Source organism: Trachinotus anak, unplaced genomic scaffold, assembly GCF_046630095.1.
Source record: "Trachinotus anak isolate AG129_WGS33_773 ecotype Australia unplaced genomic scaffold, CSIRO_AGI_Tana_v1 ptg000013l, whole genome shotgun sequence".
Classification (NCBI taxonomy): Eukaryota; Metazoa; Chordata; class Actinopteri; order Carangiformes; family Carangidae; genus Trachinotus; species Trachinotus anak.
This window is the reverse complement of record NW_027273864.1, coordinates 15772639-15799730: the sequence shown is the minus strand read 5'-3', so window position 1 is coordinate 15799730 and position 27092 is coordinate 15772639. Positions and strand designations below refer to the sequence as shown.

Genomic DNA, 27092 nt, shown 5'->3' with positions numbered 1-27092 from the left:
AGCTGTAAATTACAATTAACAAGCTAATTTGATTTATGTGTGTGTGTGTGTATACATAATATGTTTACATACAGTGGGGTCCAAAAGTCTGAGACCACTTTCCCATTCACTTGAATAGGATGGTATGTCGTGTGGGACTATAGCTACTGACAAAAATACAGCAACAACATAGCACTTCACTATTTCCATCATATTCACTTCCTTCCAATACAGTTAGGACACTAGGACCCTGCAGAGAAAGAAGCTCTGGTCCTATTTCTCATTGCCTCCTGCTCCATCTCTGCAGTCACTGTGTGTGAGTGGTGGGGGAAAGCAGAGAGTGAGCTGGTGGCTTTGCAAGAATTTGCATCAGCATCGGTTCAGAAAAATCTCTGCTGCCACAGCTGTAGTCATCCAGGGAGGAGGGTGCACAAGGCAGATCAAGGGACGAGAAGAGAAACAGGCTCTTACAGTGGCAAGTACCTCAGCAGCATTCATAAGGTACAGTGATTGATGTCCAATGTGTACCTCAGCAGTGGGAGCTAAACCAGGTTTTTATCCTCAGAGACCAAAGCAGCAGACAACTGTATCAGGAAACACTCTGATTTAGGTACATAATGCTCTCTGCCTTGTTGTCTCTCTGTTTCTTCCAATCATGTTGCCTAATTCTCACCACATTTTCCTACTTGTTCTCATCCTCTTCCTCTATTCTGCTGATTACATGCTGTTGAGCGCAACCAATAGATCTAATTCAATTGTAATGTGATATAAAGAATGTGGGCCTTGATTTATACAGTGGGTGTAATGCATTAATGATTAATATATAAATGAGTAGGCGGTAAGACATGACTAAACCAGGCAGGAGGGTTAAAGTGAATTGGGAGTACCCCTATGTGTGATTTAGAGACACTGCTCACTGAGGGCAATCATTCATAGGTGATGAGGGAGGCTGGAGCTCAGTTTTTAGCCTTATTTGTACTATTATCGCTGTAGACAGGAGACAGAACATCTCAGGCTTTTGTTGCATCTGTGGCAGAGAGCATTTATAGCAGCAAGCAAATAGGTTTTCTTGATCTGACACACACATATATATATATATACAGCAGCAGCCACCCATGTCTGTTTGTTGTCTGTAATAGCGAGACACAGTTAATATGCAGACAGCCTCTGCAACCTGTGAATACCCTCAGGTTTTTTATTTGAAACACTTAATTCACTCATACTTAGTGGTCAGGACTTCCTTAGTGGCAGACATTCAATTGTAGTTGATGTACAGAAGCAAAACCCCCACACATTTAACCTGCACCTAGATACACGGGGTACACGTTAGCCAGGCCTTCCTGCAATTGATGATTGTTTATTTTTGTTGAAAAAAGTAGCCATAGACAATCAGTTTAGAGCCTGGGCATATATATATTTAACAAGCGCTCTCTCAGCAGGTGTAGATGTGACGGTATAGGTCTATTACCTGTTCAGTGATGGGATTGGTTTTTGGGAATTTGCTTGCATTCATGCATTGACAGGATGTTTGGTTCAAAAGTATTTATCAACTGCCGCTCTTCAGAAGGAGCAGACTGGATTTATTTATTTATTTATTTATTTTTAAACCACAATGTTCATAAACCTGTAAAAAAATATGATCTGGAATCCCATATTTGCATTTTTCTCCATGATCAGTTTGATCATCAACATGTATTTTGAACATCAGCTTGATTAACTGTGATCTGTTAAAGTGGCTCAACTCAGTTGCTTGATGATTTATGATTGTTCAATTCATTTGACTCCTGCAGTTCTGTCAGTATGTTGCTCAAGAGGTGCCAAATGTCGCTACTTTGAATAATACATACTTAAATGAGTTAATTGGTTTGAGGGCTGGCTTTGGATTACCTTATCAGTTAGATTGCCTTAACAGAGATTTAAGAAGCTAGGGAAGGATTTTATAAAACGTCATCCGAGTGAGTTAATCTTAATGGTTGCTGGGGCAAAAGTGAAACTCAGCAAGAGCATCTGACTGGTAGGATCAGAGGTGCTAATAATATATGACAGGAATAGACATGTGAACGAAGGCACAAATAACACTCACATTTTATCTTCCTCTGTCTTTCTCTGTTGTTTTCAGGGTGGGTTGTAGCTAATCGCAGACATGAAGATTTTCTAAATGGATAGGAATCATAAACTCTGAACCTCCTGACAATCACAGCATCATCCTTTGGAGTGTAAGGCATCTTTTGACCTAATTTTCAAGCCTCTGTTTTCTGGCCGTACTTCCTGGCTTTGAAGGATGGGTGATGGGCCTGTGACTGATCCTGCCTGCCTGCCTTATCCCACCCTTCAATGGAGCCGATGTGGAACTCCTCCCACCCACCTCCACAGCTCATGTCCAACATGTCTGCCTCCTCTTTGCCCGAGGGCTGGGCTCTGTCCCAGTCGCTAGCCCTGCTGGCCATGCTGCTCATGGATCTGCTGGCTGTGGTGGGTAATGTCGCTGTCATGGCCGTGATTGCCAAGGCCCCACAGCTCCACAAGTTTGCCTTTGTCTTCCACCTGTGCGTGGTGGACCTGCTGGCAGCCCTGGTGCTGATGCCCCTTGGCATGCTCTCGAGCCGAGCATTCTTCGGGGAGGCCCTGTGCCGGAGCTACCTCTTTCTCAGTGTGTGCCTGGTCAGTGCTGCCATCCTCTCGATCTCTGTCATCAATGTGGAACGTTATTACTACATCATACACCCTATGCGCTATGAAGTGAAGATGACTGTTGGCCTGGTAGCATCGGTGCTGGTGGGGATATGGGTCAAAGCCCTGGCTATGTCTGCTCTGCCACTGCTTGCTTGGTTCCTGCAAGGTGGAAAAACGCCTCTTCTGGAAAGTGGTGGGGTCGGAGGAGGAGGAGGTGGGGCGGTCCCATCTCCGCCTGCTCAGGGTCACAGGCGCTGCTCATTGCATTGGACAGGGGGAGGGTCAAACCGCTTGGCCTTTATGGTCCTCTTTACTCTGGTGTATTTCCTCTGTCCACTACTAGTCATTCTTGTTGTGTACTGCAATGTGTTCAAAGTAGCTCGGGTGGCTGCCATGCACCACGGCCCTCTGCCCACCTGGATGGACACACCTCGTCGCCAGCGGTCAGAATCACTCAGCAGTCGTTCCACTATGGTTACCAGCTCTGGGACAGGGACAGGGACAGGAAGAGTGACCCCACAGCGCCCCTTTGGGGGTGGAAAAGCTGCAGCAGTGTTGGCGGCAGTAGGTGGGCAATTCCTCTGTTGCTGGCTGCCCTACTTTACATTTCACCTGTATTCAGCACTGGCTGCCAGCCCTCCAGCCACACTGGCCTCTCTGGAGGAAGTGGTCACCTGGATTGGCTACTTCTGCTTCACCTCCAATCCCTTCTTCTATGGCTGTCTCAACAGACAGATCAGGGAGGAGTTGGGCAAGCATCTGCCCTGTCTGTTTCGTCGAGCAGGGGTTGACGTGGAGGACAGACTACCCAGCCGTGAGGGATCCATAGAGGAGAATTTCCTTCAGTTTCTTCAGGGCACTGGCTGCAACTTGGATCCTCAAAACTCTCACAGCACCTCCAGTCCTAAGGGGGAAGCCTGCTGCCCCGTGGCTCAGTCCCAACCAACTGAGCCAGCACAGCCGATACCCATTGATTTCCGTATCCCTGGACAAATTGCAGAGGAGACTTCAGAGTTTATTGAGACTGAACAGGTGAAAAACAACCACATATATACAGACAATTAAGTTTTTAATGTCTTTATTTCCTGAAAATAAGTCTACTTTTGGTCATTCAGATACAGTGTTTCAGGAAAACATGTTTCTCTATTTCTATTGAAAGCTGCCCAACAGGTAGCTCCATTGACTGAAATGACTTTAAATTGTATCTTTGAATCATTGCACTTTGCCTCATCAGATCCCATCCTAGTTTTTGAAAACAGTCACAGTGATACAGGTAAATGTATTTTTTGACATGCCTTTCAGTCGGTTGCTTGTGACCAGAGAAAAAAAAAAAAAAAGGCTGTATTTTGGCCTTCTGCACAACCGCACAGCTCTGTACAGTAAATGACTCAGTGAATTCATATTAATGTAACTTTTTGAAGTAAAAATAACATAAATAACATATATGTTTGATCCTATGACGGCAACTGAATGCTATTCAGAGATAAATGTTTTCAGAATGTCCCTTTTGATCTCAAATTAGTGAATATCTGCTGAAATACACTGGCTCCCTCTCAATTAATGACTTAACTATTGTGCAGTGATGCTCTGCTATCAGACGGATTGCCTTGGGTATTCAGAAGAAGTTTAAACGCTCCAGATGCCAACAGATACTGTATTCATGACTGTCAAATCAATCATTTTCTGGCAAGTTAATTATTTTTTAAGAGTTTTGTAAATTACTACAAGATAAGTAATGTCAAAGAAGACAGCAATAAAATACACAAAATTATTTAGGGGATCCATTGAAGGAAAAGCACTACTGTCACTTTTGATTGGTAGGTGGGCTTTCATCAATGATAATGCCACTCTAACCCTTAAGCCAATCTGATTAGGAGGAGGACATATTGTGGCCTAACTCTCATGGAATTGTTGCGAGTTGTTTACAGACAAATACTCTGATTTTTGTTCTCCTTTCTTTGGTGCTTGTCCACACATTCTTGTTTGATTTCCTAAAAAGCGAGCCAGATCTGTTGTGACTCAGTTTAGGATGTAGGTTGGCTTTATAACTCATCTTGAGGGTCACCCAGCTTTCTGCCATGTGATGTATTTATCAGTATATTTGGATATAGATCTTAAAAAATCAGTATTCTATTTATGCACTGCATTACATTCAAATATGATCCTAATTCGTGCATTTGTTAAATGTACTAAACTGTATGTTATGTTTAGTAAAACTGTATAAGTTTGGGTTGTGTATGCCACTCAACACACCCATTTTTCTTTTTATTAGTGAGTGTAAGTATTTGTTATGGATTTCATTACAAGGAGGCCGATATATTTTGACACGTATGCAGTAACTGCCTTCTTTGTGTGTTTTTCAGCTGTGAAAATTTTTATCCCGGAAGGAGAATACATGTCGATTTTTTGACTACCCTGCTCATCAGGGTTTTTACAGTACCTCAGATGCAGGAAAAGAAAAAACATTATTTAACAGTTCTGCACAGTTCCATGTCAAGTGTGACTCCTGCACACTTTATTCTAATGTTGTAAGGGGACTAAAGAGGACGTGATTGCTTGTTGAGGTTTTATTAAAAATGAGAGTGCAGACTTTGCTAAGTTTTTCAAGCTTGAGTTTGATGATGGGATGAAGTAGTATTTTATAGCAAATTGTTAGGGATTAATATGATAAACTGTATGTGGGAAAGTATGATTGAAATATCAGATCCTTTCTTAATGTGCAAACAGGGTTTTTAAGATATTTTTTCAGTGACAAAGCCAAGCCCAAATCAAAAGCTTGCCGAGCTTGATCTCTTCTTTTCACCACATCTAAATATCCCAAACTGTGAATGACATTGAATGTTTGTGTTAGGATTTTCACTTGTTCAGATTGTTTTTTTAATGCTGTGATTAAAATAAAAGAATTACTTCCACTGTACTGCAATGAAATGAATGTGTTTAGAAAAAAAACATGGCTAAAACTTGAGTGAGAGATGATGTTGTAATAAAGAGTTTCTATGTTTGTAAAACACTTTCGATGCATTCTCGTAATTTGATCAACAGTATGTAGCTGCTGTCACAACTATAGTTACTATCTGCTCTGTTACTGTATTTTTGCACTGTGGGAGTCAGTGTGTGTGGCACAATCTCCCTGCTTTGCTTTGATATTCGATTGCAAAAAGAGAAGGTGGGAGGATATGGTTCAAACACTCTGACCTTAAGGTAACATTTAAACCTCAAAGCCCAACGCCACTGGTGTGACCTTTATCAGAAAGAAAATATAACTGTCAAGATAGATAAATAGATGAAAAGGGAAAAATGTAAAACTGTACTCAATCACAACCATCCTGCTACTGTTTAATGCTGTTTCAGTTGGAAGATGCTGGTGTGCGACAGGCCTCACACCTCAACGATGGACCTCAGTCAAGCCGCCCCCAGCTTCGCCAGGCTCTGCCATCCCCATGGCAATTATTACCTAGTGACATTTCTCAGAGCTGTAGTGGGCGGTAGGAGGAGCTTGCTCTATTGGGAATCCAACAAGACACCCTTATCTGTTACTGCTTAAAATATATTTCTAGACTAAACCAGAGCTGACATGTGTTTTTGTTATTTTATCATTATCTGCTTGTGTGAGTATTTCATACTGAAAACTGAAATGACCCTTCCTATTCTGCTGTTCAGAATTACCTTTCATTGTTTCTATGTAATCTTGGATTCCCTCCATGTAGTCTTGGAGTGCCTTACCTTTTTACTCAGAAATTTAAACATAAATGATACAAACTGCACCATATCATGATCCAAAATCAAAATGAATTGTTATTTCACATACTGTGTGAAACGTTCCCACATACATTTTGATTGTAAATTAAGTCCTTGCATTTACATTACAAAAACCTGCAAAGCAAAAATGTACTACTTGCATGTGTGTCCAGATGAAAACATTTTTCAAATAAAAGAACAACACAAGCTGTAAACAAAGAATTTTAAAGGATTTTCAAAAGCCAGCAATAGGGTGGAGAACAGGTAGAGTAAGAATGACATGATCCACATGAGCCACATCAATCACAATAGAGTCAAGCATTAGACACAATTATAAACAATGGTCTGGAATGTGTGGGGTATGCACAATGAGCCAAAACAAGTGAAAAGTAAATAATGGAAGTAAGATGGAAATGTGTAGAAATGCTGAGGAAAAGGAAACATGTATGTACATTATTATGGAACAAAGACCTGGAACATGAAAAAACCTAAATGGATCCCGTATATGAGCTTAAAGCTGAAGTAATTCATATTTTTGCCACTTGAGGGCAGTGGAATTAACTGAACATAAGACTCACGCGCTGCCAATAAATAAAGTTGTTATGGCAAACATCTTAGTAAACATTTACCTATTTATTAATGCAGCCGATATGGAGCAACATAATCGTTCATCTGGAGTCTTCTAGACTCTAGTTTTCTGGTTACCTGACAAGTTTAAGTCTCTTTCGTTTTAGCTCTGGTTTGGTCCCCACTAATTCCAGAAGAAAATATCTGGCTCTTTAGCAGATAAGTGGTGCACTATGTTCACCTTCTAGTCATTTACCTTGTCTGTCTGCTGTTTGGCGTTGGGCAGGTAGTGTACAGTGGGTTCATCTTCACTTTTCTCTGAAACTAGCTGCTGCTGCATGTGGAAAAAATGCTGATTAGAGCCACAATAGTGAAACAAAACAGTAAAGCTGTGGGTCATAAATCCAAAACATTGAGCTGAAAGATGCTAAAATGCTCCGTATCTGAGGGCAATTGGTGTTAACTCTGTATGGGTTTGTTATACGAGGGACATATTTCACATAACACCTATTCATTTGATCCATTGTTATTATAAAAATATTTATTCTGGAAGCTTCCTCTTGATTCATCTACATTGATCTCTATGCTGTTAGCCATATGGTATACAGTAGCCAGATTAGATAAGATTTGGTATCAAATAAGCATTTTAGGGAGATTCTGAACAGCAGTCCTCAATGTATTCTGCTGCGTACTGTGTAGATGGAGGGACCAGCTGTTCACTCAAAATCTTATTTCAGTTGTAATTGTTATTGACCTTGTCCTGTGAAGGCAGTATTGTCACTGAACAAACCCAAAAAGTTGACTCCAGATGGAGGTCGGTGCTTAACATCACATGTTTTCTGCTGCTGGTCATCAAGACGAAGTGGAAGCAGATGGACAAGAGGATCGCAGCCACATTCTGTGGCAGAAACTGATCCAGGCAAGGAGGTAGACAGAAGAAAACAATAATAAAAGAGGTAACAGAGAGAAATGATAAAGCAGAGGAACACAATCCAGTTCACATGGATAAGCACCCAAGTGATATTTTGAGAAGCACATGAATGGAAGCACAAAACAGTAATGCTGATACGCTCAGATCCTATTGATGAACCAGTTAATCACTTCAATCAATATGGAACCTTGTACAGTACAGTACAGCACTGGTGAACTAAGTCTTATCTGTTGGTTTTAATAAGGGTCAAAGGTTTTTATTCACGAGTGAAACGAATGAAATGTCGGACTTCAGTCTTGAAAGCCCTGAGTCAGCAAACACTGTTCTGCTATTTGTTCCCGTTTTTACTTGATGTTTCTGGCAGTCTTCCAGTTTGCTTCAGAAATGACCATACCTGGTTGTTACTTTAACCGAATACACAAACTCTAGTGTTAGAGGCATTTTACAGCTCATTTACTTCTTAAAAGCAGGTGTGTACTGCGTTTAAAGTTGGGCCAGTGGTACTGTACTTTGATTCAACTTTGAGATACTTTTACTTTACTTGAGCATTTATATTTTCTGATACTTTCTGCCTCAAACACATTTCAGAGGGAAAGGTTGTACTTTTCACTTCATAACATTTATTTAACAGCCACAGTTACTACTTACTTTGCAAGATAAGATTTTAAGCATATTAAATATGATTCATCACATGTATTAATTCTGACTACTAAACAGCTACTTAGCTCCACCTTAGCCAGCTACAACATTAAAATTAGGCGTTCATGTTAATAAATCAGTATTAACAGTCCAGCAATATACTGTAACACTGACTGGGCCATTCAGGGATTTTTACTTGTGTGGGAGCATTTTTATGTTGTGGCCACTTAAATATTTCCCATTGCACCCGGAAACCAACCAGTGCACTACAGCTAAAATGATTACTTAATTAATGAATTTGTTGATTGAAAAAAGAAGAAATTGGCAGCACAACTTTGTTTTTTATTTTTTATTTTTTTTATTTTTTGCTGTCAGACAAAACAAGACCTTTGAATATGTTAACCTGGGGTTCAGGGAATAACGACGTTTTTTCTATTTACACACATTTCATGCACTAAACAGTGAATTGGTAGTTAATGTCAGACGCACTGATAATGAAAATAATTGTTGGCTTATAGTTGATATTGCACATAATCAAATTATAGTGATGGTATGAAACCTGGGACTTTTCAGGCCAGATTGGTAATCCTACAAACAACCAAACCAGATTAAAATACAGTTCCTGACGACAAGACCTGATCAAACCTGATCTATCTGTGATCTGGACAGACAGGAGCCCCCCCCTCCCCCCCGCTCTGAGGACATCTGGCGACCTCTGGACCTCGGCTCACTCTCACAGCAGGCGGCGCCTTTCAAAGTAAAACATCGTCTTTCCTTGGGAGCAAACTGCTTTTACGTCAAAACAAAACCCCACCTTGCCGAGCAAAGGTAAACATTACCTCTAATTTCTTTTTTTTTATTTTGCTATCAGTCAGTTTAGGTATAGAGTTAAAACTTTTTGACGAGAAGTCGGTTACTAACGCTGAACTAACGTCGGTTTGTTTCACGGTGAGCCGTTAACTCACTGGTCGGTTAAACTTAAGCTAACTTTGACTATGTGGGAAACAAAACACGGTCTTTTTGAGCAAACTACCGATAGTTTTAGTTCTTGTAAGCTATCTTTTGTCGGTTGAACAAACAGTGCTGTGTTGCTTCGTGTTTTCGCCAGGACATTTCCTGTCTTCTTCCGCTACGATCTGTTTCTGCTCCACACTGGTCCTCGACGATGTCAGGTGGTAAGTCAGCAAACAGACACACGGAGCTAACATCTGTCAAGAGTACAGCCAGTACAAATACTCTGTTATAGTCAGTGATACATGAAACATTACCCTGTGTGAATTCAAAGAGTCCCCTCCGCTCCGTGTTTCCATGTATGGGAGGTTAATGTGAAACTTCTTACATTTGATCTTTGCAGTGAAGCAGCGCTGTCATTTTAACTTTTCAGATGAATTAATCGCCATACAGTTCTCACATATGCTGGCAATTTCTCCCATTTGTGTTTGTGTGTGTGTGTGTGTGAATGGGTGTCTGTGATGATCCTAAGCTGTTCATTTTAAAGGCCTGACCCGATGAATTCGCAGAGACAAGTCCTGTAGGGACAGTCCTGTCTGCACAGCTGTGAGCTGGGACTGAAAAACATCTCATGACAAAATGTGTTAAAGATTATTGCCTGCGTCTAACACTGAAGTCATTTCACAGCACATTATTTTTAGAAACTCTAACTGATATGATAACCCTGATATAAAACACTAAAACATTTTTATTTGTGTTTAAATTATGAAGTTCTTATTGTTTAATGTAACAACAATAATTAAAATATAATAGTTTTATCTTATTTTGAACTTTCTCATTGTACAAGACAATTCATCAGAGTGTGGCCAAATTAGGCCAAACAGAAATCAGCAACCCACCTGATACGGCAGTCTGGCTGGAAAAATTTGGGACGTTTGACTCTAAATGCAGCTGCTTCAATGCTTCATATGTCAGTAGGTCAGAGGTTTTTGTTGGATGCCTTGTTGTCTTCAGTGGCCTTGCAACAACCAAAGTGGTTTCTACATCCTCTAACAGTTATATAGCTCAACCACAATTTGATGTCAGAAGTGTTACAATCTGTACTTCATATGAAACCTTCTTAGCTTATAGACCTTTGACTCAGATGAGGAAAAACTAGTGGATGCCTTGTTGTCTTCAGTGGCCTTGCAACAACCAAAGTGGTTTCAACATCCTCTAACACAGACTGTATGAGAAGGAGTGAGTACTAGAGTACCAGGGTACTGAAGTCAATTTCAGTTATATAGCTCAACCACAATTTGATGTCAGAAGTGTTACAATCTGTACTTCATATGAAACCTTCTTAGCTTATAGACCTTTGACTCAGATGAGGAAAAACTAGTTATTACTAGGCACTAATATTTTAAGATTAATGTACAATGGCATAGAAACATGTCATATGCCATGGCCAAGGTGGCATCCTGATAGTAACCATTTCATGACTTCCCCCCATGTCTTCAGATGCTTTAGTGGCTGGTCTTTGTTTATAACAAAACTTTCTCAGAAATTACCTTCAGGCAAAATGTAAGCGGATTAACCTTGTGGGTTTCCTGTAATAGTTAGGTCACTCTAACTCTTTCCTGATTAGGAAAAGTTTAGTACAATACCTCATTAAAAATCCCCTTCAGTCAAAAAACAAGCTTAGGTAAAAACAAACAGAAATTGTTGCTTATCCAGTCCTGGTGATTAGCAGAAGCAGTGCTATTAATAGGAGAATGCAATGCAAACTGTTTTCTGTAAGAAGCTACAGTACAGTAATCCTGGGTTTGTCTTACAAACCAGCCTTTGAATGCCAGGTGTAAATAATCTCATTAGAGAAAATGATGCTTTGTTCAGTTGGCTTTGATGCTATGTTACAGTTTACATTACCTATGGTTTTCTTTTTTTTAGTGTATGGCGTCTGCAAACAAAATGCTAAATTCCATGAACTTTGCTCTGAAGGAGTGGAAAAAAAAAAAAAAAAATCCCCAAGCAGCCAGTGATATGCACAGTGGTCTCATTTTTAGCAAAAGGGTGTGCAGACTGAAAGCGTGACTAAGCAGGAGAGGCAAAGAGAAAACCAAAGAAGGAATAACAAGAGCTATCAGGGTAATAATAATTGCCTTCTGGTTCCAGGTAAGGTCCCTCAAGAATGTGAGTGATTTGGTTTCAGCAAAATGTGTGACATATTTACAGGGGTAGTTAAGATTTTTCTTTCAGACAAAAGTAGGCCTCTGTTTTTTAGCCTTTGCTGCTGTTGCTGCACCAGATGGTGAGCGTCAGCTCTCTCAAAAACTGGGTCAGATTTCAGAAAAAAGCTGGAGACACCCTGAAACAAGATTTTTTTTAATATGGCAAAGATAAACCTTGACTTCTTCCACTTTTGTCTGCTGCACAGCAGATTTATCTTTGAAAGATGTTGCTTCTTTGGGACATAGTTTTACTAAGTTTGTGATTGAAATGTAGTCATAGATAGTTTTAACCTAATTCCACAGAAATCCTAACAAAGAAAAGCTTCTAGATTTTGTTTTAATTGATCAGTTTAGAGATCAGTGTGATAGGTTTGAGTGTTTATAAGTTTAGTCTCCGATTGATTAGGCAGACAGATATGTTACATATCTGGTCTGTGCCTTAATATTTTATTTTGCGTTTTGTTCAGAGTTAATCATAGTCTGTTCTATAAAATCAGATGCCAGTTCACTTGCTTAATTCTTTCGTTGCAATATCAGACATTCAGTTGTATTATGTAAGTGTAATTAGAAGATGGTTGCCCAGGAAATGGATGAATTGGTTGGATAGTGAGGAAGTCTTCAGAGAATTGTAGAGTATATTTGAAACTCTTTTTACTAAGTGTCATCCCTGTGAACTGTGCTCTATACTGTTGTGTGTCATGCGTAAAAATGATCACACTTTGTGACATTACTGGCATTGAAATTGTACTGATTCCCCCGTAATGCAGTGTTTTTGTTACTGTATGAGTGCAAATTTTGTTTTCTAGACCCTGTACAATTTTGAATTTGATAAACTAAAGTTGCTGGAGCAGCAATCTTCTGCTCAGAAGAGACAAACGGGTTTCTGTGTAACTGCATACATTTTTTTATACCACTAGATGGGGATCTTTACTTGTTTTTATACTTCTCTTGCTTTGAGTACTCTGGTAAGTGATGGAATCCAGATGGTCCGAAATACTCTTTCAGGCCAATATAAGATATTCCCCAGGCTATCTTATTATAGAGTAGATGTGATACATTTTTTAAATATATATACCTTGATCTGTGACATGAACTGAGCCATTTTGTACTCTATCTGTGCTGAGGGAGCATAAAAAAAACATTATTTTGAAAAGCCAAATTAAAGCTCTAAAACTTTTACTCTTTGACATTTATATATATATATAAATATATATATATAACTATAGCTTGTTTTGTTTTAAGTGATCAGTCTCTTGACTTTTGTAGGGTTGTGTAGTTACTGTGTTTTAAATAAAAGTGTATATTCATAGTAATAAATGTGCCTAAACTACAGGAAAGTTATGCATGTACTGTACTTGTCACGAGTTGCTTTACTGGTCCTTGCTGGGCATTGGTTTTGTCACTATTTATAATACTTCATGTCAGGTGAGCCAGTGTGTTTACACTCTCTGTCTCCCCTCAGAATTTTCCAGCAAAGAAGACTGGGAGTTCACTAGTCAGCTTACACACTAAGCTGGTGTCTCTGCTTATCCACACTGACCGTTCTGTATTCTATGCCTTTTTTCGTCACTTACCGTTCATCTGGATCCACTGTATTTTTTTTCTTGGCTGAATACACATTCTCATGACATCTAGTGTATCTAATTCCTATTTTTAGATGAGTGGAAAAATCTTTTGTCCTTCGCTCACCTTGGCGCTTAGCTGGCGGGGTGTACTCAGTCTCCAGGCTTGCTTGCTGTCATGCTAGCTACACACTTTGATCTGCAATGCCCTCCTCTGTGGCTGTTTTCCCCTGCATCGGCTATAGGAAGCTCATTCCCTGGTTGCTAGGGCAACCAAGGAGGATGGCCCCCAGCAGGAGCGGGGGAAGCCTTGGGCTGCCTTACAGCTTGTCGCTGTGCAGCATGCCTGCTGACCTGCTGCTGGCTGGGAGGAGGAGCCAACTCTGCAGAGGAGCTTCTCCCGGCCCAGTGTGGGTCCTGCCGCCCCGCTGCCCCACCATGAGACAGAGCTCCAGCATTAGAGCTACTGCTCCTCTCTCCCTCTGCTGGCCAGTGCGCAGCTCTGACTCACTCTGCTCGAATACTAACAGGAGCTCAAACGGCAAGATGTCATCCTCTTCCTCCACCTCCTCCTCCAACAACGATGGACAAGGGAAGCCTAAATCAAAATCCCCGTTTCGGAAGAGGGGGAGTTTGCAGAGCACCACCAGCCCTGGTGAGTGTGTGAGAGGGGTCCCATAGAAAGAGTGAGGGAACTCTATTACATGAATGCTGGGTCAAAAAATTGCAAACACAGATGCTTTTGCAGTGGCATGCTGCTCCACAAGGCGCAATAAGACAAGGAACTGAGTTTACAGAGCTGGGGACTGCTGCAACTCCAGTTAATGTGTCAGATTTGTTTGAGAAGCTTTGACTGATATAGTGTGTTTAGCATTCAGCGTGAATGCTGCTCTATGTGTAACTGTGATGCACTTTATTGCTTGAGGAATATTTTAACTAGGACTGAAACTGAGTTTATCCAATGATAATTGCTATTGTTATTATTTTCTTGAGTTGTTTAGTGTATAAAATGTGAGAAAATATGGACTAAAGTGCACTGCATGTTCTCAGAGCTCTAACAACAGTTTTAAACCTTGTTATTGGTGAGGCATAAATTAAAAAGTGTCTGGCGTTTTAATTTGATAAATGCCCTAAAATCATCAAACAATTTCTAAAATTGTTGTTGATCAGTTGTGTTAATTGACACAAACTGAGATTCTGAGTAAGACATTTGTTATTTAGTAACCCTGTAGTTTACAAGTAGTGAATACATTATATTACAGACAAACTTCTACACAAATGGGTCTGACTCTGATTTTACTGATTTACTGTCATATTGTGCATGCTGTATTGTATCCACAATACTATTGTACACCATTTGATAGTGTTTCTCATGTATAACTAATGTGGGTGGCCCACCCACACAGATATGCACCCATTTTTGTATTTACTATTTCTGCCTTAAAAAAATCTTTGTGTAAATACAGTATAATTGCAGATCGAGACACACAGTGTATGTTGTAATTCATGTGCAAAATTTACAAGTTGACTTTAATACTGTGGTCCCCCAGGGTTGACCACTTTGACTTTTGGAAAACACTGAAACACAACAGATATTTTTAAACATTTATTTTCCTTGTTTGCATAGTGAATATTGGAGATGATCCATTCATAAAAATTGATAGGCGGTAGATATTTGGATTATTGCCGGGTTGGAAAGATTTGCTCAGCCCCTTAGTGGGCCCCTTTGTGCTCCCTTGTACCAACAAGAGTTTATCAGGGGTCTACTGGCCGTTGACTCTGCTTATCTTATCAGTGTCAGTTAGACAGAACAGCGGGGTTGTTCTATCTTGCTTCTTCACTTCTCCAGCTGTTTGACCAAAGCCTCATTAAATTTGTTTAGGAGAATATGCGGCGCAGTGTGAAGAAACTATCATTATGTCAGTGACGTGTGTGTGATAGTCAGTTTGAGTCCTCTATCAAAATCCCAGATACAATAGCTGTAAAAAACTTCAATCGAGTCTGTCACTAAATGTATTTTTAGCATGCTTTACTGACTAACCTGTGGACTGAAGTAGCAATTCAAACTCAGATACCATTTATTATATCAGTTACAACAGGCCTTCATCTCCCTGGCATGTGATGGAGCATTGCAATTAGTGTTACACTAGTGTCAGTTCACAATGTATGTGCAGGATTGTGATTAACACGTTACAGTTATAAGAGACAGGCCAAGTGATGGTAGCTCTATGATTACCTTTGAAGTTCATACTAACTGGTCCCTGTGGACTGAAAGTTAGAGCAGCTATTGATCTATGAAGCAATTAAATGTTAATATTGATTTAAATTAAAGCTGCTTCCTCATTGTGCCATAGCACAGCAGAAATGTTTAGTGGTTGGAGGGATGCAGCAGATCTCAAGCAGTAACTCAGGTTGACACACAATATATTGTGTTTGCTGAGGAAGCCTGTCTTTGCTGCAGTAATAAATAACTTAGAGGTCTCTCCATCCATGCAGGCATTTAGGTCCTCTCAATTAGCCGCTTGGCTGAGTTCTCTGCACTCCCAGTCTCTCATAAAGGCCACATGTAGGCTACCCAATATAGTACTTCCATCTGGCCACACCAGTATATGAGCATTCTTGATGCCAAATTGCTACTGTAGAAAAATCTACTATAGTTGCAGCACTTTGTGTTTTCACCAAGTCACGAATTGGAGGCTTCAACATTTCCTGTGTTACTTCTTGTAACATCACCAAAAATAGCTCAGCTCCATGGCATCTTTCCTTTCAAGAACCTCTGAAGTTTTTTTTTCTCTGCTGTTGGAAACATTGATTACTCAGTCAGTTTTCTCATCTGCAGGAATCTGTCTCTGCCTGCAGGCTCTCTCTCCCACTGGACCCTGATTGCATCACATGAAGCAGAATATGTAATGCCCTAGCTTTGCAGCTGTATGACGTGATATATACAGGCTGTTAAAGTATCTGCCAGAGAGGTGGTGGGAATTCCTTTCTCCAGCATAAATCACTGCTGCAGTTTCTCTTGTGATCTGATCTGATACAGAGGCTCTTACCTTGATCTTCAATAACATACTGGCCTCTGTCTTGACATTACCTTGTGTAGCTCTTACACTGTATGTAGGCTTCTGGTAGTTCAGCTTGACAGATGATTTTATTGGACTTATTGACTTGCCAACTCAATTACATTTGCAAAGTCCAGTGATCGCTGCCTCATTACATGATTACCCACTGTGGATTTTTGTTCTCTGTATGGTAATGAAGAGTATAGAGGGTCTCTGGCATGTACACTTTGCATACAATTTCAATTTGCCACTGACTCAAGTATATTTGAGAGATGTTGTGGAAAACACACTATGCATGTATTGTAAATATTTATGCATGGCTCTAAATTAATGCATATTTTTATTTGTGCAGTAAGCTTTGTGTGACTTTTGGCATGTACTCAAAATCAAGAACCACACCAGCTGAAAAACACAGTAGTCAGAGTCCATTTTAATTGTCAGCTCCACATTGATTTGTAGGCTTCCTACTCACTGTACATCCCTACTGCAGTTGACTGCTTACTGTACTCCTTCCACTACTCCAGCCTCCCCCTGTTCTGTTTTATTATTAACCAGATATATTGTTCCTGTCATGCCATGTCTATGTGGGCTTCTCTCCTGTAAGCGTATTCTGTATGTCATAACTTGCTGCATCATCTGGGTTCTGTTCTATAACCCCCAAGGAGCTCTGTTAAACTCTGAAGGGATAATTGGCACATCTACACATTGTTTTCTTATGGACTTTAACATGTAGCTACAACTGGCAGACCCATAACATCACTGTCTTGTTGTGGGTGTTACATCATATTGTAGGTGTTGCCCACTTTTGCTGAGAAGGTGTCACAGTAGGAGAGACTAAGCATAACCTTAGTGCCGCTGTGAAATTGAACCATTTTATTAATATTGTTAAACTGCAAAATATAGAGCAATCAGGGAGCTAGTGAAGACACATTTGGGACTAATCACAACTAAACCACAATAATGACTTTTGTATCACAAAGCAGTCCTTAAACTTTGTGTGCAATCAGTTATACCTGCGTATATGTGGGGAATTTATTCTTGTGAAATATTTAATAAATTGTTAATATTTATGTGAGTATTTTCTGATGACATGCTTCTTTTTTTACAGTACATTTTAATAGTATACTTAATAGGTACAGCTCTTTACTTATCTTACCACTAGAGGGAGTATCTGGCACAAAAGTGCCGTTTAAAGCATAGATGCACCATGGTGTAAACTCAGACCATTAGTTTTAAACAAGTGGCTGGTTTTCAGTGTCTCAGGTCTTTGGTTGCTCTGCAGTCAGACATGAGTTTGAGTTTGCTCTGTGTTTGATTGGAAAATTCCACGCCTTTCTTGTGCCAGGAAAGCTTAGTTATTTCCCATGTAACAGTGGAAATGTGTCAGTTCTGGAAAAGGGGGGGCTAGGAACCAAGGCCTTGAAAGCTATCACACCAACAGGTGGGCCTGTTGTTGCTGGAGGGGACCAGATAGCCAGCAGCGCCACCGTATCTGTCCTTTTAATCACCACCGCCACACATACACACACTCACACACACAGGGCAGCTAGACTCAACATCATCCCACTGGACACACTGTTTCTCACTAGGGTGATTTGCAGGCTGACAGACTATGCTCATATACATGGTTATCATGGGTTGTATTTCATCGCAGAGGTACAGTTAAGCATGCTACTTTGCTCTGTCCCTGCTCTCAGCATGGCTCCCATGTGCATGTACATGTGAGTCTCTACTGAAGTTCATAGAATCAGGACATGTATAATCAGAAGCCTTCTCACAGCAACACTGTTTTTATTGCCTCCAGCTTTGATCCCTGACACACCTTTAGTCTCAGGAGTTGGATATTAACCTCTTGATATCCAAGCAGTGCTAAGCACTCTGTGTTATATGTTGACAGTGTCAAGTGACACAGTGCTGTCACTTGCTCCTCTTTGCTATATTCAGATATGGTGAGAGCTGCACTGACAGAGGTGGCAAGAGGTATTGTGACCAGACTGGGGTCTGGATAATCACAGAGGATCAGAGGGGGGAGTGTGCATGTGTGTGTATTTGTCTTTTTTGGACTGTGTGACTTTCAGTATGTGTATGCACTGGCTGTGTGTGTCTACAGATGTGTTTATATGGGTATACAGTATGTTTCTGTATGTATTTGTGTATGATGGGCTGCAGGGAGGATTTACTGTTTTTTTAGAACATTCCTGGTGGACTTTTGGCAAAGGGATACACAGCATCAGTCTGAATGCTGAGAAGCCCAGAGTATTTTTGTTTGAATGTTTTATTCACATGGGAATTTTTGTGCAGGGTTAGAAATTAGGTTTGCCTGACCTTAACAACAATGCCAGCTCTTGTGTTTCTCTGGGAGAAAGGGAGTGAAAATGGTGTGCAGGTACTCCCTTGTGCTGTTGATGAGTCTCGTGGGAAAGAGATGTGTTGAACACAACAGAGGTAAAAGCTGAGGTTAAAAAGAAACCGAACCTCCAAGTGCCTTTGAGAAATGTGATTTAAAGACAAAGGCTCATGTATACGCAGTCTAAATTTTAATTCACACCTGACTGAAGCTGGACTAAATTGCAAATTTTGCAGCTTGCTGTGATTTTATTGTAAAGTAATACAGCCAATGGCAGAAAACACACTCATCACTTACATCGCTTATGCCTTTTCAGTCCTCAGAAGAGAAAGTCAAAGAAAAAAAATGCCTTAAAGTAGTTGAAGTTTATGGAAATATAATGCTTAAGAACCCAAGCACTATAGGATATATTGCAGTTCACAAAAATCTTCTACATTTCAGCTGTAACTTATCAGATAGAAGTGACAGTACCACTCATCTGTAGGTATTAACTGCTACTTTCAACCACACCCTGTTCAACACCTCTATGTTAATATCGTTTCTTTTAAAACTTTGGACATTTTTAGGCTGCTCTATAGGCTTGTTAGTAAGTGAATGAATTTAAGATACCATCCCTTCTGGGGGCACTTTAACCATGTCAGCACCAAAAAATTTTAACCAATTGCAAATGTTTATTTCAGTCATATTGTTTACTATCCTCTAGCACAGGATATCTATTCTAGCAATGCAAGATTATATCCAGCAAGATTTTATTTTACTGTAATCTGTTTTAATGAATAGGAAGTTTCTGCACAGACAACATGATATTACCGTTATAACAGTTGTTGAGGAGCTCGCATGTCATTTTAGGCTGTAGTAATGCTGGAGCTGGATTTGGGTGCAGCAGGAGCTTCTGTTGATTAACTTGCTGTCAGGAAAACCATATGCCTTGTGCTAGGATCAAAATGGGGCAAAAATTGGACACATAAATTCTAATCTTATGTGTATGAAACTGCTCTAGGTTAGCAATTCTTTTTTTCCACAGTACCAGGATCTCCCAACAATGTTTAATTTTTGGGCTCTCCAAAATGCAGCTACACCTTCACCACAAGCATTCTAGTCTTTTAAAGTTCTTGGTTATATCTTATTTATTGAGCATTTTCATGTTTTTTGTAAATTATTGCAAGACAGTTTTTACTAACCATCTTTTACCATAATAGTGAACCTTATAGTATTTAAATCAAAATAGGTATATTCACTGATAGATTAATGCAAAAGTGGCATTCATCTCAAATCACATTTGTAAAACACTGAATCATATGTTGACCTGTTTGTGTTTGCTGGAAAAGTTGATGTCAGTTTTTTAACTGAAGTCTTTTTTTGAAGCAAAAAGCTTGAAATAGATGATGTTGATTTGCTGTGGTGTAGTTAGACCTCAGCTGGGCTTTAAAAGTCCTACTCACTCAGTGCACAGCAGTAAGGATGTGGAAACATCACTGACCACCACATTTTAGGCCCATCATGGTTCTGGTTGCACAGCTAGAGCAATGAGTATTGTGTATCTAGGTCAACTTTTTCCGCACTCTGTGGGCGATGGGTAGGTGTTGATTGTGGTTAGTATCTATGATATTTCTAGGGTGGACAAGGAAACCTTTCTTTCCTGTTAAAAGTCAAATAAACTCTTAGTCTGTTTTTGCTCTCAGTTGTAAACATCTGGGGATACAGACTATGCAGGCCAATTTCACCAATCATGCAGTGACACAACTGGAGAGAAAAACTCACATTTCTCAAAGTTGCTGAGCTACTTAATGCCAATAGATCCTTTTCTCAGTCTGTCTTTCAGACTGCGTTAGTACACAGTGTTGAGTTTGGGTGTGTTAGATTGAACAATGAAAAAGTCAATTATGAGACAGACGAGTAGAACAACATTGTCATCGTAGTTTCCTCTCAGTCTTGTGTACAGTATATTGTTGGCTTGAGTTTAGTTGCAGCTGGGTCATTTGAATGTGATGATGTTGTACGAAAATGAGGATCTGTCCAGAAGTCAGTCCCTGGTGTGGTTTGTGTCTGCCTTTTGTGTGTCTTTCATGCCGATGCTTGTGTGTGTTTCTTTGTGTGCCTATATTTGTTTGACCTTCATCTGGAAATTTCCTTGATGATTTTTGCTTTTAAGTGTTGCTTTGAAATGTCACTAAATATTGAACTCAAAAAGATTCTTGGCAGATTTCTTGTGCACCGTAAAATAGAGCAAACAGGCCCTCCTTGTGCCATACAGCAGTCATGTGAGAGAGGAGGGAAATAGCTTCCACTGGCATCATGTGATTAGTAAAGTAACATGGCATGCAACATGCAAACGAGCTCACTTGCATACACACAATCAATATAAAAACATCAATTAGTGAATCAAGCACATAATAGCAGTAATTGGTAAAAGCCAATTAAAACAGGTAAAATTAAAATGTAAGAATAAGTTACAAAGTAAAACAACAAGCAAAGGACCATATTTCAGTGCTATAGGGTTTGTAACTACATAGGATGCAAATAAATTAATAGGAGTGCAGATTAAGTAATTTTATTACATACAGTAAAACAGAATGTTTGAATCTATGTGCAATAAAATATGTCTTGAATGGATATGTAATGATTGTTTTTAAACACTGGTAATCATGACATAATATAAAGGTTTACAGTCATGAGACGTCTTTATGAATAAGAGGTGGGAGGTGGAGAAGAAGTGGGAGTGGCCAGAGATGCAGGGCCTCCTCCATTTTACAGCACAATAGAGCATAGAGTGGTTGACCCCAGTCCCTCCCCTTTTTTTGCCACGTGGTATATTCCAACCCAGTATTTAAATCCGGGGGCTTGAAGGCTGTGCTGTTATGCTCTGAAAACCCGGTATAATTCAGGAAGCAGCTGAGAGACAGAGGCAGAGAGAGAATCAGGGGAAAGAGGAAAAAACTGCCTGGCCAGCACATTGGAGGTGGCGACAGTTACAACAGGAGAAGCAAAGAAAAGAGAAAAAGAGGGGGAATTGTGAGATCCTGGTATTAGAGCAGCTTGTGTTGAGGAGAGAGCATATCCTGTCTCTCTCTTCTCTCTCTTTGCTGTCATTCTCTCTCTTCCACTGTGCCAGCGGGGGAGGGTACATCGGCTGTCCCAGGCCTAGTTACATGTCCCAGCATCCCGCAGGAGCTCTGACAAGGCCACTGCGACCGTAACGGAGACTGTGAGAGCAGGACAAGGCAGGGAGATAGAGGTATTGTAACCTATGCTGATTAATCATCAACAGGACCTTATTTTATTTTACAATAAAATAAGACTTGACATGACTTATACTGTAGAGCATGTTCATGTGAATATTGTATTAGAACTTCCACCAGTTGTATTGTAGGCATGGTACTAATTACTCCTAAAATACTGCACTAGCAAGCTAATAGTGGCAGATGAGGTGCCAGTAAACACAGTTGCAGTGTACTGTATTAAGCTGACAGACTGCAGAAGACAGCGGCAGGAAATGTAGAAATGAGAGAGGGATTTTCTTCATGGGGAACAATAAACAGATGGAAGAAAAAAAATACGTCATGCATTTGTTTGGTCGGTCTCTTGCTATGATGCTGATCTTTGCAAAGCTTAATTTGGTCTACGGTTTATTGCAAAGTCTGGCTGTTGCAGTGAGTGAACATTTGGGACATCTAGTCCCACTGCTGTTTGCTAAAGTTTAGCATGATGCAGTATCATTGCCCAGTGGATTCATCACTGAGCTTCTTGTGAGTTTGCTGACAAAACATAATCAGCATACGCCAGACGTTCTATAGGAGTGTGCAGTAAACCAGAGAGACAGTTGCTGCAGACTGTCAACTGCTGATCTGGTGCCACAGAAAGTGGAAGAAAATAAATAGCGTATTCTGAATGACATCTTCATTAAGACAATGGTGTGAGCAGACTGCTGTTTAAACTGCTGGGGTGTCATTTTTAAAAGTCCACCTGAACATGTTGACCTTCCTGATGTTTATAGGGTCTTGTTTTTGTGAGAACAGCTGACATCTGTTTGTGTTTTGGTGTATGGGATGGCAGTTACTTATCTGTGTCCCCAAAGGCTGTTTATGTTATACAAAGCTGCGGAGTAGTTTGTTTTTTTTCTGCATGCCCCGAAGAGTACTTTTTTTCTCTTTGGTGGGTCTTCATTATTATATATAATTTTTCTAATACGAAAATGATGCCTGCACTGTGTATAAAGTGAAATTGCAGGCAGTAGTTTCTCGCTGGTAAATTTCATCATCCTTGTTGGTTCCCTTGCACGGAGCCTGCTGAGTACTGAGTACTGATATATTTTTCAGATGAAGCCCCAAAGTAGAGGTTTATTCTCATCTGTGGTTGCTAAGGAACATCTGAAGCGTGTGTCATCACTCTGCCTCTGAGGGAATAAAGTGAAATGTGTAAAGAAAAACAAATGTCTCCAAACACTGGAGCCACTGTTGCAATAGACCAAAAAGTATAAGTATTTATATTTTATCCCAATCAACAGTTACTCTCATTCTAAGATGCCCATCACTCATCTTGTGCTGGCATTAGTCCAGTTTAATATCAGAACAAATATATGAAGTTGGTCTTTATTTAATTAATTTGTCTCATAGATTATTCTCATGGTTTGATGATGGGCTGATTGTGTTGGAGTTTACATGTCTGAATAATCCACGTAAACAAACTGACTTTCTGCAGAATCGTATTGTGATGATACAATCATCACATTATTATTCTACAAATTTCTGTTGTCAAGGCTAATAACAGAGCAAGCAGTAATAAAAATTTGGTTCTTCTTTTGACACGTATGAAGCCATGTGTCAAAGTGGAACACAAATGATTTACAGTCTGATTATTTTATTTTATTTTATTTTTTATGTGATTTTGCATTCATTTGCCAGATCGTGATATACTGACATCAGTTTTTAATATTGTTATTATCATATCAACTAATACTCAGTGTGCTTACACACACACCTGTCAGGTGCAGAGGCATGTGCACATTGGTTGCCTCTTGCTGCAGGGGAAAAGACATATTTACAGTAATAGTTAAAGTGCTCTAGCTACATAAAAAATGCAAATGCAAAAAAAGTAAGAATCAGTTTTCTGCATTTAGACAGATGTTATAGACACACCCATGAATGTATGCCATGACGCCAGGATGTGTCTAATGTAAAAATAGGTAAGCACAAACAAAACAAAAAAAAAGAAAACAGAACACGCGCTAAACTTTTAATGCAAAGTAAAATTTGGCATGGAGCAGAGCAATGTATGTCCAACCCCTTACAGCTGTAGTTTTTTTTTAGAACCAGGAGAGATTCAAGTAGACTTCTTAGTGAAAATGAAAACCGTCAATTATGCATTGTAGACCTAACTTGAAACTCACACCCATGCTAATTAGAGCGCTTCCAATCCACAATGACAAAAGGGAATTTCAGACTGGCCTTGTAAGTTACAAGTAAGAGGATGTACAATAATAGTATAATTTTCCAATTATTTCTTTGAGACACAAACTGGTTAAACTGTCTGTATCATGCCATTGACTCCAGTAGTTGTGGTGGTGCAAAGAGCAGAGCAAGGAATTCGACAACATGTTGGTATTCTTCTGATTTGAAGAAGTACTCTGCCCGTTCCTTTGGTATTTGTGTACGCTGCACAACACTGCAGGAGGGTTGCAACAAGTTGTGATCCATGCAGATGAGGCAGTGCAAGGCCAGATGTAGTCACCAAAATGCCAGTTACCTTGGCTGTTGTTATTGTGGTGAAAACTGTTTCCTTGACGCTGCATTAAGAATAGTTGTGTAACAACAAGGACTGTTTTTAGCAGACTGTCATGCAGTTTGTAATTTGGTGATTTAAATAAGTAAGAATACTAATTACTTGACAGAAGTGCTCATCAGTTACAGAGAAAGACAGAATAAATGTAGAAATTAAACTGGGAGACTACAAGTCCAGAAGACATAACTGACTCTAAATTTAATTAACTCTCTGGATATGAGTTTATCATCACAGTAAATGGCTCAGCCAGTAGGCCTGGTGGGGACATTTTGGTAAAAATGTGGGGCTTATGGTTCTTGGTGCAAATACAGTTGTTTTGTTGTTAGAATGCACTTTACAGCATATTAGAGAAAATAAAAGTTATCAGATTTCTATAGATTATTCTGATCATGGAATATTTTCATAGTAATACTGTAAAATGTTTTATTTGACTTCTGTAGTATATGAACTAGAATGGCCCTGTCAAAACAGGCCTGCTGCTGCTTTTGGCTGAGGGTTAGGGAGAACGAGACAGACTGGAAGGATTGTATTGATCCTTATGGAGCAGAGGCAGCACCACAAATGCTAGATGACTGTCTCTGTGGTAGGGTTAAAAAAAACAGGTGGGTAGTATATGTGGGTGGTGTGCAGACTCAGGTCTCAGGGATGTGAAAGAAAGCTGAGATGCAGAGCTTTGTCAATATTACTCACAGGTCTAAGAAATTAACTCACAGTGGCTACATGAAGATGGAAGGGCTGAATCATTTCATTCTAAAATAGATCGGCATACGCACACAGTAATTAGCATGTTTGAGGTGAGGCTAGAACGTAGGTTTCTTGGCCAGCTTGTGTGACAAAGCACATTCTCATGCAACCTGGATCTGCACAGTGGTTTGAGACCAAGACCAAAAGTTGTTACGTCAAAGCTTCATAGAAATATAAACCAAAAAGAGGAAATGAGGTTACACAAGATAAGGTTTTGAGTGATTGATATTGATTGATGAACTCCCTCTTTCACACGAGTTGCACAGACTAAACTTTGACCAAAGTCTTTTCTATGTTTTCACCCCATCATGTCTCTTTCATAGCACAGGGGTATTCCTCAAACATCAGAGACATGCATCTTTAGTGTTGTTCAGTAAATTTCAGGTATAACACAGTCAAGTGAAATCATTAGCTCAATTTTCATCTACCTGCTCGCTATTGGAGAAATATTTCAAAGTAAAAATGAACTGATTGATTCACACAAGCTTTTATGACTTTTCCATCATATAGTTGTTAATGCTCCTGTTGTAGCTTTGATGGTTGGCTCTTGGCTGTGTTTTTCTTGTTTTTGTTGCATGGTGGGTGACTTTTACAAGATGTATCACAGTGCAGAGCCAATAGCTGCCAAAACCAGCAGAGAGTTTTGGCTGTTCCGAGTTTCTTTCTTTGCTTTTCTTTCCTTTATAATTTTGTAGTCTGCTTAGTTTGTCTCAGTTTTGTTGTATTTACTTGTGTAGAAGTCTGTGGAAGGTTTGTGCACCCCACTGCAATGATGTCACTGAGATAAATAGAGTTGGGGGTGCTGGATTAAGAGTCATCTGTGCTGGAAAGGCCAGGGGATTACATGGATACTATACTGGGAACAACTATGTTTGTGTGTGCGGCTGTATACTTGAAGTCATCTGTTTCTCCATGTGAAAATGCACATCTTCCTTATATCCACACTCGTGTGCACTCAGTATATAACCATGTGTATAGACCCTCACTGATAAATCTGAAAGGGTGATAGATCAGCTGATATTGTCTTACTGCACATATATCAGTATCTGAGTATATTTATCAGTAAATAGAAAGAAGTGTTAGTACAGAAATGTGAAGGATCTGTTAATGTAGCAACAGTATTGCCATAATGTATTTTAAAAAAATGTAATTTCTTATCAAAAAGGTTTGCTCACGTTATGTGTTCATGTAAAAAATGGAATATTGACTGAGAAATCTTTATCACTTTTTAAGACATATTTCTCTTAAAAACCCAGTATTAGTTAGACGTATGTTCAATCACTGTTTTATTTTCTTTAGCATATGATTGTCAGATCATGATACTCGCATCTTTTTAAAACTTGTCTGTGCAATATTGAAATATTTGACAGTGTAATGCCAGTATTATCCTGAGGAGAGTTACCCTCCCCATTCCTAACTCCACAGCCTTGGAGCTGGACAGCAGATGGCAGAGACTAATAGTCACAGGCCAAACACAGCATCAATAATGACACCAATTATAGAGAGAGAGCACACCAGTCTCAAAGCTATAGACTTACTATGAGTGAATAAATTACTGTGTGTGCACATACTGTAACTATGGTAATCTTTAAATTATAACTCTCTTTAATTTACATTTATGGCTTCTGTCGTGATTAGAAAGTGCACAGACATCAATAAACTTTATTTTTCTCAGCGTAGCTCAGTCTTAGGAGACAAATGTTTCTTTTGATGATCTTTTGGTAGTTCTCCTCTATTGTGTTTGGTTTAGTCTGGAGTGGAGCTGGTCATCTGTTTCCAGCAGGTCTAGAGTGGGGAAGGCCCCTCTGTGTCACTCTCAGGTGTGTTTACGCATGTGTCAACGTCTGCATGTGTGTCTGGGCAAGTCTTTATCAAGTGTGTGCATGCTCATGTGTGATTGAAGTGACACAGTAT

General features: G+C 39.8%; 2 protein-coding genes across 6 annotated transcripts in view; both read left to right on the top strand.

The window, feature by feature from the left end:
- Positions 1 to 284: 284 nt before the first annotated feature.
- On the top strand, positions 285 to 5662 carry LOC139631185 (G-protein coupled receptor 61-like). Of its 2 annotated transcripts, none has more exons than XM_071495192.1 (2): positions 285 to 480; positions 2099 to 5662. In XM_071495192.1, exon 2 carries the CDS (start codon positions 2314 to 2316, stop codon positions 3715 to 3717), a length of 1404 nt encoding a protein of 467 aa, XP_071351293.1. In that variant the 5' UTR covers positions 285 to 480; positions 2099 to 2313; the 3' UTR covers positions 3718 to 5662. The 2 variants fall into 2 exon arrangements, with proteins under 2 accessions (XP_071351293.1, XP_071351294.1); XM_071495193.1 differs by having other exon boundaries at positions 302 to 589.
- A 3567-nt stretch (positions 5663 to 9229) lies between these two features.
- Positions 9230 to 27092, top strand: part of ampd2a (adenosine monophosphate deaminase 2a) — a 32107-nt gene continuing 14244 nt past the window's right edge. The window contains exons 1-2 of one of the 4 annotated variants that reach the window (XM_071495502.1): positions 9230 to 9355; positions 9636 to 9702. In XM_071495502.1, the coding sequence (XP_071351603.1) occupies positions 9693 to 9702 (10 nt within the window). In that variant the 5' untranslated portion in view covers positions 9230 to 9355; positions 9636 to 9692. Of the gene's footprint in view, positions 9356 to 9635; positions 9703 to 13439; positions 13906 to 21751; positions 21892 to 27092 lie in introns of those variants that run through there. The other 3 variants (XM_071495500.1, XM_071495501.1, XM_071495503.1) reach the window with 3 other exon arrangements.

Bases quoted from the DNA above. Each gene is read 5' to 3' on its own strand.
- LOC139631185 (XM_071495192.1), top strand. From the start codon at position 2,314: ATGGAGCCGATGTGGAACTCCTCCCACCCACCTCCACAGCTCATGTCC.